Source organism: Mirounga leonina, unplaced genomic scaffold, assembly GCF_011800145.1.
Source record: "Mirounga leonina isolate KUSES-001 unplaced genomic scaffold, KU_Mleo_1.0 Mir_493, whole genome shotgun sequence".
In the NCBI taxonomy this organism is placed as follows: Eukaryota; Metazoa; Chordata; class Mammalia; order Carnivora; family Phocidae; genus Mirounga; species Mirounga leonina.
The window spans coordinates 3,008,091-3,029,159 of NW_023270780.1; the positions used below are offsets into that span (position 1 = coordinate 3,008,091).

The 21,069-nt window shown below is 40.3% G+C and overlaps 1 protein-coding gene across 2 annotated transcripts in view; it reads left to right on the forward strand.

Moving 5' to 3' along the window:
* Nucleotides 1-1,829: 1,829 nt before the first annotated feature.
* SNX27 (sorting nexin 27) overlaps nucleotides 1,830-21,069 on the forward strand; it is a 66,232-nt gene continuing 46,992 nt past the window's right edge. For both annotated transcript variants that reach the window (XM_034990031.1, XM_034990030.1), the window contains exon 1: nucleotides 1,830-2,261. In XM_034990031.1, coding sequence (XP_034845922.1) covers nucleotides 1,951-2,261 — 311 coding nt within the window. In that variant the 5' untranslated portion in view covers nucleotides 1,830-1,950. The remainder of the gene's footprint in view (nucleotides 2,262-21,069) is intronic.

Genomic DNA, 21,069 nt, shown 5'->3' on the forward strand with positions numbered 1-21,069 from the left:
GGGCTGGATCCCAGGACCCTGGGATCATGACCTGAGCCGAAGGCAGATGCTTAACGCCTGAGCCACCCAGGCGCCATGCTTGTTGCTTTTATAAGTCATCAGACCTCTCTCTGCAAGGTAACTTTTACGGTCTTTTTTGTTGTTGTTGTTTAGATTTTATTTATTTAGTGGAGAGAGAGAGTGTGGGGCGGGGGGCAGAAAGAGAGGGAGAGAGAATCTGAAGAGGACTCTGCACTGAGCGTGGAGCCCAACCTGAGGCTCAATTGAAAGACCTCGAGATCATGACCCCAGCTGAAATCCAGAGTGAGACACTCAACCGACTGAACCACCCAGGTGCCCCACTTTTACTGTCTTTTTTAAACTATGAATCCCTGTTGCTCCTCCTGGATTGTTTACTAGCTGTGTGGCTTCTCTATGCCTGTTTATTCATCTATAAAGTAGGGCACATTATAGGATTGTGAAGATTAAATAAAATTATAGATGTAAAGTGCTTAGTGTTTGGCACATGGTAATGTTGAGAGAAACAGTCCCTCATGGGTCCGTCATGCTTCTACCCATCTTCCTGGGTATGCCAAAAATGCAAGACCCTGACTGCTCTTTACCAGGGTCAATTCTCAAGGTTGTGTTTATAGTGAGCAACTTTAAGGAATGAAGTAATGTCTCCCTCCAGGACAGAGAACAGGTTTGCTCACTGCTTCCTATAAAATGGCAGGTTTCCCAAACTCAGTGTTCCCTCAGCTGTGGTGTAAATCCACCAAGTAAGTGCAGAGCATTCATGTGAGCCCTTCTTGTCATCCCCTTAAGACTTGGGGGAAGAGGAATTGACACAAACGTGCTGAAGCTCATGTTGTTTCCTGTGTTGTAATAGTCCTTTGTCTCCAATCCAGGAATTCTGTGTCTTTTTGTCAGCATCCACGAAACAGTAACAGACTAACTTACTAGCCAGTCAGTAGGGTAAAATAAAATACGAGTACTAAGTGCTTAAGTAAGCTATTTTCATTATTTTTGCTCTTGCTCTTCTTTCTTGCCTTTGCCAGGCATTCTGCACACTATCTGTGAATGTGCATTTGGGTAGGTAGCCGAAAAACATCAACTGCTGCCATTGGCAAAGAATTCTACCGTGCTGTTGGGGAAAACAAAATAAATTAGAAATAAAGGTAACTTCAAAATCATTGCCAGATTTAAATTCTTATTTGGCCCTTCTAATATCCAGTTCTAAATCGCTGAGACCATAGTTTTCTCTGCATACGCTTTTTGTATATTTGGAGCATAGTTTTTATGTAGTTGCAATACATGAAAGTTGCGAAAAAATAACCGGGCCTTACTTCCTGTTACCTAAGAGCTGGTTGACTTTGGGCTCTCTACGGTTCAGTTTCCAAATAAGTGAAATAGAGAAAGGAATTCATGATCCAGTCAGCTCACAAGGTTGCTGGGGCCACGGAATAAAATAATGTATGTGAACACAGAAGGTACTGAACAAATGAGTTGTTATAATTTAAGGTCACAAACGTCAATTTGTCCTAATATTATTGCTTTAGAGGCTACGAAATGAGTTATGGAATGAAAGAAAAAACTTGCCCCACGTCAACAGCTGAATCACTCCGCCGCACTCTGTGCTGGGTTAGAGGCTCAAACTACAACTCCCGGCAGGCTTTGTTCCCCAACTGCGTCACATAACCTCCGCTCAGGCCGGGACTCTGCCCTCTCCTCCGCCCCCACCCTCCAGAAACTACAACTCCCAGGAGGCTCCACGGGGTCCAACCGCCCGTTTTCCCCCCGCCCCCGGCCTTCCCTTTACCCTCCTCCGGCAGCTCTGTGGCCGACTCGGGTCCCGCGGGCGGCGGAGCGGGCGCGCGCGCTGGGGGTCGTGCGGCTGCTAAGCAGGGCGAGCGCGCGCGAGGAAGGAGTGGAGGCGTAGCGGGGCGGGGGTACGGCTCGCTCGCTTGCAAGATGGCGGACGAGGACGGGGAAGGGATTCACCCCTCAGCTCCTCACAGAAACGGAGGTGGCGGCGGCGGTGGGGGGTCCGGGCTCCACTGCGCCGGGAACGGCGGAGGGGGAGGCGGCGGCCCGCGGGTCGTGCGCATCGTCAAGTCCGAGTCCGGTTACGGCTTCAACGTGCGGGGCCAAGTGAGCGAGGGCGGGCAACTGCGGAGCATCAACGGGGAGCTGTACGCGCCGCTGCAGCATGTGAGCGCCGTGCTGCCCGGGGGGGCGGCCGACCGGGCCGGGGTGCGCAAGGGGGACCGCATCCTGGAGGTGTGAGTATCTGGGCTGCCCGCCGCCCCACCCTGCCCCGCCCCCTCCGGCCGTCCCCGCATCTCCCTCTACCCCTGTCGCCCTCAGGCCGCACCGTCCCCCCTCCCCCCTCCAGCCCCTGAACCGGCACTCGGGACTCCGTTCCCCTCAGGCCCCGCACCTCCTTGGGGCTGACCCTTTCACCTCCCTGCGCCCTGGGTTTTCGCGACCCGCACCTCCCTCCCGGTAACCGGTTTACGTCCCTGCGCCCCGCTGTTTTTACCCCTGCCCCCATTCTGCTGCCTTCTTTTCTGCCCTTTTGCTTTACCCCCGGGCATGCCGCTTTCTGCCCCTTGCTGGACTTCTGCCCCTCGCTGACAGCATCTCCTTTTCTGACCCGGCCCCTGTCGCGTCCTCCCCAAGTTCTCATCTTTAGCATCGTAGTTTCTTGTTCTCCACCGCTGCCGTCAACCCCCATGGACCGTCCCTCTGTCCTCTAGACCAAGTAGGTAGGACCTGTGATCGGCTCCCACTTTTCCTCCGGGAATAATCATCCCTCCACTGCACTCCTTTTGCTTTCCTTAGTTACCCTCTCCTGCGGTTAAGCACCCCCTGCATTTTTCTATCCTGCCTTGTGTGCCTTTCCTCCCCTCCCTTTTGGATTCTTTCTCCCTAGAGTGTATCTTCTTCTCTGACCCTTGCTTGCTTGCAAGCCTTTGTTTTTGTTTTGTTTTGGTGGTGGGGGAGGGTGTCTTGGACACTGTACTTTCTTTACACTGTTGTCCCGTATTACACCAGGATTTTGAATCTGGTGTCTCCCATCTTCACATCCCTCTGAGAGCATCCCTATTCTGGCCCCCCTATTCTGGTCTTGACTTCTGCACCATACTCCTACTTCTTTTTAGTCAGGATTATGGTGGAGCTCTCCTTCGTTCCTGCTCCTCCCCCCCCAAAATATACCCCTCTTTTGGGTCTTTGACCTCCTTGCTTTTACGGGGCATGCCCTTTCCATTCTCTCTCTTACTCTATCCTCTTGTGATCCCATGCTCAACTTTATCCTGTTCTTTATCTCCTCCAGACTGCTTTCCCTTCTCTTTTTAGGCTCCTGCTGCTGCTGCAACCCATCCTCTTCCCTACTGCAGCCCCTCCCCCTTCATACTCCTTCATCCTTACTTCCCCACTGCATCCCTTAAAGCTCTAGCAGCATGCTGCCTTGGTTTGCAGTTTCTCTGCAGACCTCCTCCACCACTCTCATCCAGGTTTTACCTTGGTGGCTTTGTACTTTGTATTAAAATTTATATAGTGATTGCTGGTTGACTGGTAGGTGGCATAATGTCTCATTACCTCCATTCTCCCCAGCAGCCTTCAATCCTGTATCTCTTGCTTTTCTACTGAACCCTTATTTTTTCACACTTTTGCCCTCTCCCTCAGTGCTTGGATTTGCCCTCATGAAGTCTCTCTCATTTTTTATAAATGTTATTTTAGTTATAATTTCCACAACCTTCAGTTACTCCTCTAGTAAAACAGTAGGTTTGCCCAAGGTTTCAAAGAGATTAGTATCTTGGGTCTGGCCTATAGAGGAGTCCCTCCCTTTTTATTTACCTTATGCCCCCTGCCCTTATCCTTGACACTCTTACTCTGTGGAATTCACTCATTCTGTTTCCTCTTACCTTCCACCTGAAGAAAGAGTAGCTCACCAAAGTAACTGTTTGGAGCTATTAAACCTTCCATTTATGCTTTTTCCGTTAATGTTCTACGTGCTCTTTTCTTATTCTCTGGTAATACATTCTTAATCTTTGGGGGCCAGGGCATTCAGATGTAGAACGCTTTCTAGATAACTCAAAATCTGTGGCTGATGTTTCCTTCTGATAGAAGCTCTTGGAATTGTCATTTTCCTTTCCCTTTGGAAGTTAACTTTGGATCCAGCTGTTTATTTTTAAATTTAAAATTGAAGTATTTATTTAAAATTGTAAATTTATCATAAAGTTCTAAGTAATTTACTTTTTGTAAGAGCTAAAGGAACTAAACCAAAAATAATTCTGTAGATGACCACAACTAACATGATCAATCATTTCAAATATATATGTATATATATCAGCTAACATAGTTGGTAGCTTCTTGCCTTTATTATGATTTTGTAACAGAGTCTAGACATAAATTAGGTACTGTAAGGGAGACTTTAGATGATCCCCTAGGACAGATGGAGGGACTTGCCTCAGGTCCATGTACCAGTCTAGGCCCATTCCTCCTTCTAGAGAGAAATCATTGAACTTTGGCGCATACTTGGTGGTGAGTAGAGACTGTCTTAAAAAAGACAAAGTGGGCAGGACAAAAGGATGCTCTTTGCTTAGAGAACCTTACTCTAGAAGGTTGTGATGATGAGACTTCTTCGTGGCAATGGTTTCTTTGTGGCAATGGTTTCTCACCTTCCAGCTGTATTTTGATTTCCAAATTCTGTGAAGCTTCTTTGCTGTTACTGTGGAAATGGTGATAGTTGCAACACAGAGTCAAGCAAGTTGGCAAATTCTCTGAGACTTCAGCTATACGGTCTCTTTCCTTCTTCCAAAGTCTGCATCTTCTCCTTAGGTTTTCAAGTGAGAGGAGGAAATCAGTGACCAAACAGACATGATTCTTGAGGGATATCTGTGTCTGTTACTTGTTTTGATTTTGGTTAGGTTGATGCAAATTTTTCTAAAGCATTCTTTAGGCAGTACTCCTTAGGGCTTTTCTTTGTCTCCTACAGGTTCCTTAAGTTAACGTCTCTACTGTCCCAGGAAAGTTTTGCATGTTATTGAAGTGCCAAGTGGGATCAGGGTTGGGCATAGGTAGATTATTATTGTGTAGGCATAGTTTACATGAAGTCATAGGTAGATGTCTGGACCTTGATGATTGCTGTTTAATAAGACTTGTCCCTATTTTAGATGCTTTCGTGTTATACACAAATTATTCCAATTTTCATATATTGTAGTCATTTGGATAACTGATTGAGTTGTGAAAAGAACCGAGTAACTTTGAGATTTAAGGGATTAAAAGCGTGGACAAAAGTAAGAGCATTGATTTCTTTGTATTTCTTTTAAAGTCTGCCTTATAAAGGCCCTGTCCTCATTGAATCTTAGAACAGTCATTAAACTAAATTCAGTATGGTTCAGTTTGTCCTTTCTCCCTTCAGAACTGACTAGATACTAACTGGTTTGGAAAGAGTCACATTGCAGGGCTTGGTAGTAGGATATGAACAAGCCCTCTGGACTCTAAATTTTACTGCAGATGGAAAGTTTTGTACTAGCAGTGTTAGTCTCCACCTTGTAATTTTTCCCAGTGTAACGTATATTGAATGTTTCCCTTTGATGTGTATATACCTGGAGGGATGCTTTCAATAAGTAGAACCAAAATACATATGTCTTTGCACTAATTATATAGTATGTGAAGTAACATTTGACTTCAGGTTAATTTTCTTAAAGGTTAAAGTATTTCTAAGGGCTCTTGATTGATTTCTTGAGAGGTGCCCTTACGAGGGTTACAGTTGTGATACCATCTTTATTTTTAAGGGATTAGGCTTATCTATTGACTAGTTTATCTCTTTGGTGGAAATGGTGATAGTTTTGGGTAGTGTGGTCTTTAATAAGCATGGACCCCTAAGATTGGCTTGCAAGCATTTAAAATCATGATATATTTGTCCTGGGTAGAGTATATGCTTTCCCTCTTCATAGTTTCAAGATAATATACCCATCAACTTTCCCTTGTTAAACTTACACTTGATCTTAGCCAAAAGGCTGAGAAGTGGTTCCCTTGTTAAAGTTAAACCATAAGAAAAATTAAAGTTCTCTCTCTTTATATACATACACACACACACACACATATATACATATAAATTTGTTTATTGGGAGTTCATTTTAATATAATAACTTAGGAATATCTCATGGGCATTCTTTTTTTTTTTTTTTTTTTTAGCTTCGTTTAATGTGAAAGTTTGGAATAAAGAGGTTGGTGCCACAGGAAGTATTTTTACGAGTTAAGTGTGAGTCATTTAATGTTGACTGCTAAGTACCTTCTCAGGAGCTGCTTTCTCAATTGTAGATGAATTCTATTTGGCCCAGATTTTCCACAAGTAGATTTTAGAAATGGTGTTTGAAATCATGGTTATTGATCAAAGAAAATTTTATGGTAGTGATTCTTAAGCTTTAGTGAGCATAAAAACCACTGGGTGTGTTTGTCAAAAGTGTAGATTCTTGGGCTCATCCTTTAAGGGTTATCTATGATTCAGTAGGTCTTGCATGGGGCCTAGAAGTCTTTATTTTTTACTCCCTTTGCAACCCACATACCCAACCCATACCTGGAGCTACGCTGCAGGTTCTGGGCCTTAAATTCTCAGTTCATTTTATCTTCGTGGTTATATTGAGAGTCATGAGTTAAGACTATACTAAGAAATAGTGATTTGTTAGACTCCTGAACTCCAGCCCTTAGAAAATCAATTCAGTAAGATAGTGGACTATTATATCTGCTCATCGAGACTTCATTGAATCTTTCTAAATGTTGTAATAAAGATAAGTGGTGACGAGGTAGAGTAAGTTAATAAAATCATTATATCACTTTGCACTTTTTTTAATTAAAGATTTTTTTAAAAATTTTAAAAGGTTTTTTTTCCTTTTTTTTCAGATTTTATTTATTTGACAGAGAGAGAGAGCACAAGCAGGGGGAGTAGCAGGGAGAGGGAGAAGCAGGCTCCCGCTGAGCAGAGGGCCTGACTTGGGGCTTGATCCTAGGACCCTGAGATCATGACCTGAGCCAAAGGCAGACACACAACCGACTGAGCCACCTAGGTGCCCCAAGATTTATTTATTTTATTTTTTAAAGATTTTATTTATTTGACAGAGGAGAGACACAGCGAGAGAGGGAACACAAGCAGGGGGAGTGGGAGAGGGAGAAGCAGGCTTCCCGCTGAGCAGGGAGCCCGATGCGGGGCTTGATCTCAGGACCCTGGGATCATGACCTGAGCCGAAGGCAGATGCTTAAGACTGAGCCACCCAGGTGCCCCAAGATTTATTTATTTTAGAGAGAGAGTGAGTGAGTGAGAGAGAGGGCATGGGTGGGGAGGGGCAGAGGGAGAGCGAGAACCTCAAGCCGACTCTCTTTGAGCGCGGATGCGGGGCTTGATGTCATGACCCTGAGATCATGACCTGAGGGGAAATCAAGAGTCGGACATTCAATATCAAGAGGTTGGATAGTCGGGTGCCTGGGTGGCTCAGTCCATTAAGCATCTGCCTTCGGCTCAGGTCGTGATCTCAGGGTCCTGGGATCGAGTCCCACACAGGCTCCCTGCTCATCTGGGAGCCTGCTTCTCCCTCTCCTCCCCACTTGTGTTCTCTGTCACTATCTCAAATAAACAAAATTAAAAAAGAGTCAGACTTTAAACCAATTAAGCCACCCAGGCGCCCCTCACTTTGCACTTTATGTAGTGTGTTACAATATGCATAGTATTTTTACATTTGAACTTCACAACAGCCTTGTGAGATAGGGAAAATATAAATTCCTTGAGGATAGGGACTACATACATCTATGTTGTTCCCCTAGCCAAATGTCTAATGGAACATAGAAAGTATTACTCAATAAATATTTGCTGAATGAATGTGTGAGTATTATTTGCCCCTTTTTCATAAGAGAGGAAACTGGGTTTTGCACTAATGAATGTTAACCAGATTTAAACCCAGGTCTTTGGATTCTAAATCCAATATATTTTCCATTTCTTTGTTTTCTTAGCTATTTTTGACTGTTAATAGTCAACTATTCTTGACTGAGTAGTCACTTAAAATTCTTAAAATTCAGTCGCATCCCTATAAACTTGGATAGCAGTTGAGCTTTGGTTCCATTGTGAAATGTAACTGTCTTACATCATTATTTACCCTGTCTCTCTGATTGTTAAATTGGATGGGTGACAGGGAGCCAAAATGGCTATTCGTTGCCCTTGTTTGTTGATGTCTTTATTGGTTGTCAATGAAGAGAGCCTGACATAATCATAATTGCAGCCCCAGGAAATACTTTTAATTCCCTAGGTAGTTGAGGTAGCAAACAAATAAAACTAAATTTGAAAATAGCATTTATCTTTCTCTTGGAAATCACTTCCATAACATCGCCATTACCAGGAAAAGATCTGTTAGTAACATGAAGATGTGTCTAGGTCATATAAATTATTATGAAGAAGGCTTCTCTTCAGCCCCCACTGACTAGTTTGTTTCAGGTGAGGGTTTGTTACCATGCTCTCAAGGATAATTATTTTTTAAGATAAGTCCCATTGGGAGTAATTCTTATGATAAGCAAAGAGACTCAATTGACAAGGAGACCCTTAAAATTTATGATCACTGCCCTGTGCTTTGGGAGCACGATCTGTGGTGAGTTTATTCGTTACATGATGGCATTACTGACACAGTGGATATTGTGGTTTAGATTAGAGCCAGTTAGAATCATTCTTTTTGACTATCAGCTATATAGATGTTTTCTGTGCTTTACTCAAGCAGTTTTATAAAAGCCGAATATGGGTGGTACAATTCCAGCCCCACACATGGAAAAAAAAAAAATTTAGGATTTTTACCCTGTCTCTCTGATTGTTAAATTGGATGGGTGACAGGGAGCCGAAGTGGCTGTTCACTGCCCTTGTTTGGGGCAAAAAAAAAAAACAAACCCTAAAAAAAATTTTTTTTAAAGATTTTATTTATTCATTCGAGACAGAGAGAGAGAGAGAGCATGAGCAGGGGGAGAGGCAGAGGGAGAGGGAGAAGCAGGCTCCCTGTTGAGCCAGGAGCCAGATGTAAGGCTCGATCCCAGGACCCTGGGATCTTGACCTGAGCTGAAGGCAGTCACCTAACCATTTGAGCCACCCATGCGCCCCTAGGATTTTTTTTTTTTTTTTTTTTATATGACAGAGACACAGCGAGAGAGGGAACACAAGCAGGGGGAGTGGAGGAGGGAGAAGCAGGCTTCCTGCGGAGCAGGGAGCCCGATGCGGGGCTCGATCCCAGGACCCTGGGATCATGACCTAAGCCGAAGGCAGACGCTTAACCATCTGAGCCACCCAGGTGCCCTTAGGATTTTTTTTTTCAAAGTAGGCTTCATGCCCAACGTGGGACTTGAACTCACAACCCTGAGATTAGGAGTCACATGCTCTACCGACTGAGCCAGCCAAGTGCCCCAAAAATATTTAGGCAATTTAAAAATATTTTTTAAAAACTTTTAAGTCTCTGTAAGAGATATATTTTATATTAGAACCAATATAAATACAAAAAACCCCCACCTGAAGCAAGTTTCACAAAACTATATTTAGTGTTATTGTGCTCCCTGGCATTTTTTAGTCTGTTCAGTATTTCAGAGTTTTTTGTTTTGTTTGTTTGAATGCTGATGGTGATCCACATTAATTTCATGACAAATAGGTTATGATCCACTGTTTGAAAAACAGTGATTTAGGGTATCACTTTTCTGGTGTTGGCCCACTAATATCACCCCATCTGGTTTTGCAGTTATGCACAAACTATGTGTAAATTACTGTTACGCTTGTATGAGTCACAGAGTCCCTGCATTTCTGCCCTTGAGAAGCTTAACACTGCAGTGGGCAAGTGTACAATTTACTGTAAAGCAAATGAATTAATGGAGATAAAGGAAAAACACAGTGAAGTTTAAAGGAATGAGTGAATATGGTTGAGATGATTGGTCACAGAATGCTCTTAAACTGATTGAAGGACAAGTGTAATTTCAGTAGTCAGAGAAGGGGGAAGGATTTCATAGGCTGAGCAAACTGTGACCAAAGGGAGGAGGATATGAAAAGTTCTTGGGATAATAAGGAATCTAAAGTTGCTATTTGTAGACAGTTGTGCTTGAAGTTAGATCAAAAAGGGCTTTGAATGCAATGCTATGAAGTTTGGATTCTGTTCTGTTTTTGAGGTCAGAATAAAATTATATGTGCATTAATACCTAGGACTCCCTGTGAATTTAGTTTTTATTTAATTATTTACCCAAAGAGGTTGAATAACTTCCAAGGCTGAGAGGAAAATCACTATTAGAATTAGAAGAATTTCAGAGAAGAATTTCAGAGCATCTAGTCTCTTGGGCTGTCTTGTACTATATAAAGAAGGGAACTAAGAACAACTAAGCTCTAATACCCAGAGCTGGGAACAGCTGGTGAAGGAGCTGGTTGCTTTTAATCTGTATATGTTTTACCTCACAATCTAGTCCAGCTTGTCGAATATCCACTTCTCTTTTTAAGTTTTTATTTTTTTAAAATTTATTTATGTATTTGGGAGAGAGAGAGAAAAGAGAGAGGCAGGGTGAGAGGGGCAGAGGGAGAGAATCTTCAAGCAGACTCCATGCTGGGTGCAGGGTTCCATGCGGGGCTTCATGAGGATATGACAACCCTGAGATCATGACTGGAGCTGAAATCAAGAGTCGGATGCTTAACACACTGAGCCACCCAGGCACCCCACTTCTTTTTAAGTTTTAAATGAGTGTACTTACTGTTGTGTTCACAGTTGATAAGTTTGATCCTTATATGCTGCAGGCCCACTGTGCTCTGCCCTACGAGGTTCTGTTTTAGCTGTTCTAAGAATACCTCCCGTCTACCTTCAGAATGAAAATCCATACAGAGATCCTTAAATAAGAATTGGTGATGACCACAAAGTAAATTTTTGCTTTCTCTCAGTAATGTGAGGGGTACTTCAGGATTAAATTGTGTGATATGGTTTTAGTCAAATGCTAGGTAGTATGTATGTAGTCTCTTGTTTATTACTTAGCGTGCTCCCTGCTAACCAAGTAAGGTTTTCATAATAGTTGAGGAAATACACCTATCTGCAAGGTATTAAAGTTGCAGAGTAAGGAACTGTATTTGAATATCCTTTTGGGTGCTTCTTTCCAGGAACGTAAGTTATGAAAACATCTTTTAAAAAATGATTTGTTTTTGCTTAAGCTATCTAAAAGTGTAGATTCTTGTGTCAGACCTCAGAGCAAAACCAGAATGACAGATCTATGTATTCTATGGACTTGAAACACAAGTAATTAGTTTACTTCTCTTTGGAAAAATACAGTGTGTCTGCAGAAAGTCAGCTGCTTGTGTGGATATTCTCCCAGCTGTGTTCCAGCAGCTGATTACTCTTAGAGAACTATTCAAGGAGATTAACCAGGAAGTTGTCCTTTTCCCCCCCAAATACTGCAGTACTTTTATATTTATATGTCTGTCTAGTTTTAGTTATGTTTATTTAGTATGTTTTAAAAATTGGGAGATTGATTAATTTTTGGTGATCTTGGAAAATGTGAAAGTTTTGGAAATTTCTTCCACTTTTTTTGCTGATCAGTTTAATCATCTATAAAGTTTGTAACTTGTAAAGTGTGTCGTTTGTCTACTGAATGCACCATGGGTTACTTAATTTTTTTTACCCAATATTATTGTCATTTTTTATTTTGGTAGGGTTAAAAACTACTTTTTGGATCTGTTTTCTCAAGATATGTAACCTCTATCTATCTTTACTTGGACACAGCAATGAGTTTTGTTCTCTGGCTGGTATTTTGAATCTAAGGAAATGTGACACTTTTATGAGTTATGTGCTGGTAGATTATTTTAGATTTCCCTGCCCTACCCAGTTATCCTTTATATTGCTGATTCAGAAAAGGTCTTACTGTACCTTTCTTCTTGTTCAATGTGTTGGAATAGACCACAATTTACAGAAACTGTAGTCTGTGTTCCTCAGCTTCCAAGAGAAATTGCCCACATTTAATTTGGATTAAAGGATGGTATTTGACTGCTAAAGGACAAAATTATATCTGTTGTTACTAATTTTTGTTGTTGTTACAGATTTTTAAAGGCTATCTGTCATAGATGAAGGTATTTTGAGCTGATAGATCTACACTTCTTTCTTTTCTTTTCTTTTTTTTTTTAAAGATTTTATTCATCCATTTGACAGAGAAAGAGCACAAGCAGGGGGAGTGGCAGGGAGAGGGAGAAGCAGGCTCCCCGCTGAGCAGGGAGCCTGATATGGGCCAGATCCCAGGACCCTGGGATCATGACCTGAGCCGAAGGCAGGTGCTTAACCAACTGAGCCACCCAGGCGCCGCCTACACTTCTTTCTATACACTCATGTATAGTATCTCTCTTTTTTTTTTTTTAATTTTTTTTTTTTTTAAGATTTTTATTTATTTGCGAGAGAGAAAATGAGAGACAGAGAGCATGAGAGGGAGGAGGGTCAGAGGGAGAAGCAGACTCCCTGCTGAGCAGGGAGCCTGATGTGGGACTCGATCCTTTGACTCCAGGATCATGACCTGAGCCGAAGGCAGTCGCTTAACCAACTGAGCCACTCAGGCGCCCTCATGTATAGTATCTCTTGAGAGTAGTTGAATATTTAGGAAATAGCTATTAGGATTCAGGGTGTAGGCTGTTGTCCTAGAACAAACTTACCAGATCACAGGAGGAGTCATGCTTTTAATCACATTATGTAGTAATCCAGAAATAGTAGTGAAATAGAACTTTAAAAAAATTAAGATTCCGGGCGCCTGGGTGGCTCAGTTGGTTGGGCGACTGCTTTCGGCTCAGGTCATGATCCTGGAGTCCCTGGATCGAGTCCCGCATCGGGCTCCCCTCTGACCCTCCCCCCTCTCATGTGCTCTCTCTCTCTCATTCTCTCTGTCTCAAATAAATAAATAAAATCTTTAAAAAAAAAATAAGATTCCTTCTTTGGTAATTTGTGTCACTTGCAAACTAAAGTTGTTGATAAAGCTGGTAGATTTTATTCTTTAATTAACTTTCACTGTGATCAGTATACCAAATTAAAAACATTTGGGGGTTGCATTTAAATTGGCCATGTAGGGCAATGGTTCAAAATATAGCAGATCTCAAACTCTTTGAATTGGTGTTGGGAAATGATTTAAACTGATTATGTTTGTTTACTGGTCAGTAACTGAGGGAGGGGTTCTCAGCAATAGTAGTGTACATAGGAAGCTATGTCAGGCTAGGGAAACCATAATGGCAGGTAGCAACTTTCTTACCCCTGTCTAACATTCATTATCCCACAGTGTAAAGAAGTAACCCAGTTTTCACATCCAGCCTTACGTTTAAATAGAACCATGTGTTACTACATGCTGATCAAATGTTTAAAGACAAAAATGGAAAAAATCCTATCAAAACAAAATAAGTCAATGCTGTATATAGTTTTAGTATCAGAACTTTCTTTAAGACCTTACTGGTAATTCTTTAGCCTCTGTCATATGAGGAAACCCATTGTGCTTAAATTTTTTCATACTAAGTGTGGTGCATTTTGTTTTCATGAGATGAAACAGTGTAATTACAATAGATTATTCCCAGAATTCACATGAAATAAAGACTCGCTTTTTAAATGTCAACATGTTTATTTCTTACTCCTTCTTACCTCATTTTGCTATCCTTGGAGTCAGTGTTTATATTTAAAAATAAATAACAACAATTAGTTACTTTTATTTTCAGTACATTTGAGTAAAAGAAAACATAGCCTCACTTTGAAATTGCTTACGTAATTGAATGCCATATTTTACTCTTAAGCATTATTTCTACTACCTCCCATAATAGAAAACAGAATGATCATTAATACTAAAGTTTGAAAAATGTAGAGCTTGCATAATGTTTTTAGTACTTCCCCCTAAACAGTGAAACCAGTATAAAAGTTAAAAATAAGGAGTGGAATTATGGAAGTGCCTGAAGGAAAACCATTATTGAATGTTTTTCATGCTAGCCTTAATAATTTTTTCATTCATTCAGGGAAAAAAAATTTTTTAAAAGATTTTATTGATTGACAGAGAGAGAGAGTACAAGCAGGGGGAGCAGCAGAGGGAGAGGTAGAAGCAGTTTCCCCCCTGAGCAGGGAGCCCGATGTGGGACTCTATTCCAGGATCCTGGGATCATGACCTGAGCTGAAAGCAGACACTTAACGGACTGAGCCACCTAGGTGCCCCTCAGGGAAAAATTTTAATGAGTGCTTACTATTTGATGAACATGGGATTAGACACTGGAGATAGAAAGCTGAATAACATGTAGTCCTTGCCCTTAGGAAATTAGCTGTATGTACCACAGTTTATCCATTCCTCTACTGAAGGACATTTGGTTGTTTTCAGGTTTTGGTAATTATGAATAAAGCCTCTATAAACATCTGTGTGCAGGTTTTTGTGTAGACAAGTTTTCAACTCCCTTGGGTAATACCAAGGAGGACAATTGCTAATTCAGGTGGTAAGAGTATGTTAGTTTGTAAGAAGCTGCCAAACTGTCTTCCCAAGTGGCTGTACCATTTGGCATCCCCACCAGCAATGAAGGAGCGTTTCTGTTAATCCATATCCTTGCCATCATTTGATGTTGTCAGTGGTCTAGATTTTGGTCATTCTACTAGGTGTGTAGTGGTATAAAATTCATTCTTTAAATTATAAAATATTGTCATATGTTAGAGAAAATTTGGAGACTAAGGAAAAGAAAAATAATCCCCCATCTTATCATCCTAACAAAACTACTTTTGGTATTTTGGCTGTCTTATTTATTTATTTATTTATTTATTTATTTATTTATTTATTTATTTAAAGATTTTATTTATTTATTTGAGACAGAATGAGAGAGAGAGAGCACATGAGAGGGGGGAGGGTCAGAGGGAGAAGCAGGCTCCCCGCCGAGCAGGGAGCCCGATGCGGGACTCGATCCCGGGACTCCAGGATCACGACCTGAGCCTTAGGCAGTCGCTTAACCAACTGAGCCACCCAGGCGCCCTATTTTGGCTGTCTTTTATTTAGGCATCTTATATGAAGTTGAAATCATACTGTTATATGTAATTTGTAATCTAATTTTTCAAGTTAATACTTTATTTTCCAGAACAGTTTGATTTACAAAAAAAGTCAGACAGTTCCCATATATCCTTCTCTCACCTCCACCATATAGTTTTTCCTTTTATGAACATCTTACATGAGTATGGGCCATTTGTTTAAATTAATGAACCAATATTGATATGTTATTACTAAGTTAAGCCCATAGTTTGTTCACATTTCTTTAGTGTCTAGTCCTAATGTCTTTCTGTTCCAGGATCCCATCCAGGATACCACATTACATTTAGTTGTCATGTCTTTTTAAGCTCATTTTGGCTGTGACAATTTCTCAGTCTTTCTGTGTTTTTGATGACCTTGAGTATTGATGACCTTGAGTTTTGAGTATTGGTCAGGTGTATTATAGGATGCCTGACTATTGGAATTTGTCTGTTTTTTTTTTTTCCACAATTAGACTGGGGTTTTATTTTGGGGGGCAGGAATATTATAGAGATAAAGTACCATTTTCATTAGTTCATATGAAGAGTACATACTGTCATTATGATTTGTGATGTTGATCATCTGGCTAAAGTCATGTTTGTCAGGTTTCTACACTGTAAAGTTATTCTCCACAGCCCCTCTCCCTCCCCTACTGTACTCTTTGGATGGGAGTCACACTCTATGCAGCTTATACTTAAGGAGCGGGGAGTTACGCTCCCCTCCTCTAGAGTATAGTATCTGTATAATTTAGAATTGTTCTGCATAGGAGAAGGGTGCCTCTTCTCCCCCATGTATTAATATATTCAGTCATTTATATCATTATGGGCTCATGGATACAACCCATAAACCAGTACTGCTTTATTTTATTGCTCCAGTTGTTCCAGCTTTGAGCATGGGTAGGTCTTTCAGTTGGCCCCTGTGCCTTTTGCCATACACCCCCATTAATGTTTGGGTTGTTTTGTTTTGTTTTGTATTTGAGTACTTCTTTACTTTCTGGCACTACAAAAGGCTCTGGGCTCATCTTGTGTATTTCATGCCCCAATCCTAGAATCAACCATTTCTCCAAAGGGTCCTAGTTCTTTTTATGGGGGAATGGTATTAGAAAGCAAGATCTGGGCACTAGATGTGGTGGTAGCTAGTAGGGTATAACTTCTTTCAGGTCCTCTCAGCTGACAGCAAAAGAATATATGTGTGTATATTAACCCCTGAATATACACATGTCTATAAATATTTCTATATGTAACTATCTTTATCTATATTAAATTAAACATGAGTTCTTACTGATACTGTAGCTTTACTCCATATGGATTTTTTTGTCACCCTCCCTTGCAGATCTGTACATTTCCACTTCAACAGTGAGAAAATTGGCTCCCCACGTTCACCATTCATTTACTTAATTGTTCAATTCCAGGATACATATATAGCAATTGTTACCTTGTACTCTGGGGAAGCGATTTTATCGACTAGAGTATAGTACTTACGTGCAGTCCCTTTTGCCTTTATCTTACAGAATTCATTTCAGTTACTTAGGTCTGTACCTTTCCCTCCTACCCCCTTTAGTGAGATTGTTTGCAATACTTTTGAAATACAGTTAGATTCTCTTGTCACAGTCTGGGATTCCCAACCTACTAGCTGATTTTTTTTTAAATTTGCATACATTAAGGTTTACTCTTTGTGTTGTAAAGTTCCATAAGTTTTGACAAATGCATTATGTCGTGTTTGTGCTGTTACAGTGTCATACAAAATAGTTTCACTGCCCTAAAAATCCCCTGTGCTTCACTTATTCATGCTTCCCCTCCCTCCACACCCCTGGCAACACATATTTTCTAGAATGTCGTATAATCGGAGTCATACAGTATATAGCCTTTTCAGATTATCTTTCCCATAGCAATATGCATTTAAGGTCTCTCCCCCTACACCGTGTCTTCTGTGACTTGATAGCTCATTTCTTTTTATAGCTGAATAATATTCCATTGACGGGATGTACCACAGTTTTGTTTGTCCATTCACTTAAAAAGCATATCTTGGTTGCTTTCAGGTTTTGGCAATTATGAATAAAGCCAGTGTAAACACTTGTGTGTGGGTTTTTGTGTAAATATAAGCTTTCAAGTCATTTGGGTGAATACCTAGTAGTGTGATTGCTGGATCTTATGGTTGAGACTACATTTGGCTTTTTAAGAAACTATCAGTCTGTATTCCAAAGTGGCCATACTGTTTTGCATTCCCACCAACAATGAATGAGTTGCTCTTGTTTCACATCCTCACCAGCATTTGGTGTCATTTGTTTTTTTTGGATTTTAGCTATTCAAATAGGTGTGTAGTATCTTGTTTTGATTTGCAGTTCTCTAATGATGAATGATGTTGAGTGAATTTTCATATTCTTTTTTTCCCCTAGATTTTATTTATTTGACAAAGAGAGAGAGAGCAAAGCACAAGCAGGGGGAGCAGCAGAGGGAGAGGGAGAAGCAGGCTCCATTGAGCAGGGAGCCTGACATGGGGCTTGATCCCAGGACCCTGGGATCATGACCTGAGCTGAAGGCAGACACTTAACCCACTGAGCCACCCAGGTGCCCCACTTTTCATATTCTTACTTGCCATCTGTAAATATTCTTTGGTGAGGTGTCCGTTCATATCTTTTGTCCAGTTTGTAATTGGGTTTGTTTTTTTATTGTTGAGTTTTAAGAGTTCATTCTATATTTTGGATACAGTCCTTTATCAGATACGCATTTTCCGTATGTTTTTCCCCCAGGCTGTGGCTTGTTTTTCATTCTCTTAACAGTATCTTTCACAGAGCAAAAATTTCTAATTTTAATAAAGTTCAGCCTAGCAACTTTTTCTTTCATAGATCATGTTTTTGTCGTTGTACCTAAAATCTCTGCCATATCCTAGATTTTCTCCTATGTTACCTTTTAGTAGTTACATTTTAGAATCCACTTTTTAAAAAAAAAGATTATTTATTTGACAGAGAACTAGAGAGCACAAGCAGGGGGAGCAACAGAGGGAGAGGGAGAAGCAGGCACCCAGGTGCCCCTATAATCCACTTTTTAACATAATATTGGCCCAAACATATTTCTAGATATTTTCTCCATCTCTATAATTTTAAATGATTGCTTTATAGTTAATTTGTGCTATAATTTTAACTATTCATCCCTCTATTGTTGACTTTTTATAAGAACAGAAATTTGGAAACAATCTTTTTCTTTGTTCAGGATTATTTCATTTTTTCTTTCAACATATACTTGAGAGTGGTCTACATGCAAAGGTAAAGTTCTTGCTCTCTCGGAGCTCCTATTTTGATGTTTTCCTTCGGATAAATTTTTCAGTAATGCCGTTTTAATTGAAAATATAAGAACAGGGTGGCTCAGTCGTTAAGTGTCTGCCTTCGGCTCAGGTCATGATCCCAGGGTCCTGGGATCAAGCCCCACATCGGGCTCCCTGCTCAGTGGGGAGCCTGCTTCTCCCTCTCCCGCTCCCCCTGCTTGTGTTTCCCCTCTCGCTGTGTCTTTCTCTGTCAAATAAATAAATAAAATCTTTTAAAAAAAATAAAAAGTATTGAGATAATAATTTTGCACTTTTTAAATTGTTGACAAGATTTGCTGTTTATTGAAAGAAGCTCAAACATTTTAGAAACCTTTGGCCATTTACATTCTCTAGTTATACTTCTCTTTTCCTATCAATAAATTAGGTGTTTTAAAATGTAAGATGCAAAATGTTATTTCTGAAACAAAATGCTATTATTTTTGAAACAAATTCCAAAAAATTTCATTATTTAGTGGTCCAGACTAGTAATTTTGTGTAGATGCATCCACGCTTCACTTTTGGCTATATTCGGCTTACACATGTTTGAATCTCTTATCTCAAGAGTTTAAGGGCAAAGTACAGCCTGATTGCTAAGACAGTTAGTCAATAAAAATATTCCCTGACTTGATTGTTTGCCTAAAGTAAGATAGCAAGGAGGTGGAGTTAGATGAAAAGGAGCCGATCTAAGCCAGTCAGATGCCTTAACTGCAAAATTAGCAAGGACAGATCTTCAAATTTCAATAGAGTAGTTACTTGTTTTTATAGTCTAGTGTCTAGTATTGTTGTGTACCCACTAACTGGGCAATGAACCAGTGAAAAGTCAAAGTAAGGGTCTCTCTTCTGATGTGTCAGGGGTCTGTTTTCTCCAACTTGTGAGTCTTCACCCAATTTCTAAGAAGATCTATTGTGGAGAAAGTAGGGAGGTTGTTTAAAAAGCTTTGTGTAATTGAAGAAATAACAGGTACGTAAAATTTTTAAAAACTGCTCATAGTTCTAGTCACCCTAACTCAACTATTTTCATATTTTACACATTGTGCCTTTTCTTGGGTGAAAATATTTTACATGCTCATCACAATAGACAGTATTTTGCATTTAACATAAGGACTTTTCCATGTAATGTTGCATATAGATTTTATAGATATAGATATTTTTAAAGAATAATTGGTCCAGGGGTGCCTGGGTAGCTCAGTCAGTTAAGCGTCTGACTCTTGGTTTTGGCTCGGGTTGTGATCTCAGGGTCATGAAATTGAGCTCTGCATCGGGCTTGTGTTCAGTGCAGAGTCTGCTAGAGATTCTTTCTCCCTCTTCCTCTCCCTCCCACTGTGCTCCATCCCATGCTTGCTCGTGCTCTCTCTCAAATAAATCCTAAAAATAAAAAACCGGAAAAAGAATTGTATGGTCCATTTGCTTGATGTACTTGAATGTCTTTATTCAGAGTAATCTAAAAGTAGAATAGGGATTATGTTTCACTCTGATGATGGACTACTATTTCACATTTATAAATGAGGATATTATATAATAATTTTTATTTTTTTAAGATTTAATTTTTAAGTTATCTCTACACCCAGTGTGGGGCTTGAACTCATGATCCTGAGATCAAGAATCACATGCTTAAAGATTTTTTTTTTTAAAGACTTTAAAGTATCTATATCCAACATGGGGCTTGAACTCACAACCCTGAGATCAAGAGTCACATGCCCCACCTACTGAGCCAGTCAACTTTATTGAGGTTTAATTTACATATGGTCAGATGCACACAGCTTAAGTGCAGAGTTTGAGTTTTGACAAAGGTTTAGACCCATTTAACCACCACCCCAATCAAGATATAGAACACTTCCATCATTTCTGAAAGCTTCCTTGTGTTCCTTTGCATTCAGTATTTACCCCTGCCCCCGCAGACAGCCACTGATCTGATTTTTACCACTGTAGAATAGTTTTACCTATTCTAGTACTTCAAGTAGATAGAATCAAATCAATCAGACCCTTTTCTGTCTCACTTCTTTTGCTCATTGTGTTTTTGAGATTCATCCATGTTGTTGTGGATATCAGTACTTTGGTCCTTTTTACTGCCAAGTAATAGTCCCTTGCATGAATATGCCACAATTTTTTTTTTATCTGTTCACCTTTTGATAGATACTGGGCTGTTTTTAGCTTTGGACTGTTATGAATAAAGCCTCAGTGAACATTCAACTGCAATTGTTTGTGTGGGTATATTTTCATTTCTCTTGGATAAATACCTAGGAATGGCGTTATTAGGTAAATGTATGTTTAATTTTATAAGAAATTGCCAGATTGTTTTTGCTTTATGCTCTCATCAGCAATGTATGAGAATTCCAGTTCTTCTACATCTTTGGCAAAACTTGGTTTTGTCCTCTTTTTTTATTTAAACCATTCTTGTGGGCATGTAGCCACTTTGTTTTAATTGACATAATTGAAATTTATATCATATTGCTTGCAGTTATAGGAATTTATTGTCTGTTTTTTTACAGGCTACCTCTGAGGGATTAATTGTCCTTTAATTGCTTTCTTGAATGTCACAGGGGGCCAAGATAGTATTCTGCTTACCACACAGAATGGCTCCTTGCTGTGGTACATTTAGTGATTGGCTCTTGTCATATTTCCATCCATATTTAGTTTCAGTATATACAGCTTCCTTTACAGTATACAGATCCTGACAATTTAGAGCTTTTTTCCGCCCTGCTTTTCAGAGTGTTTATATTAGCTTTACCATTTCCCCAGCTGGCTAACTTTAGT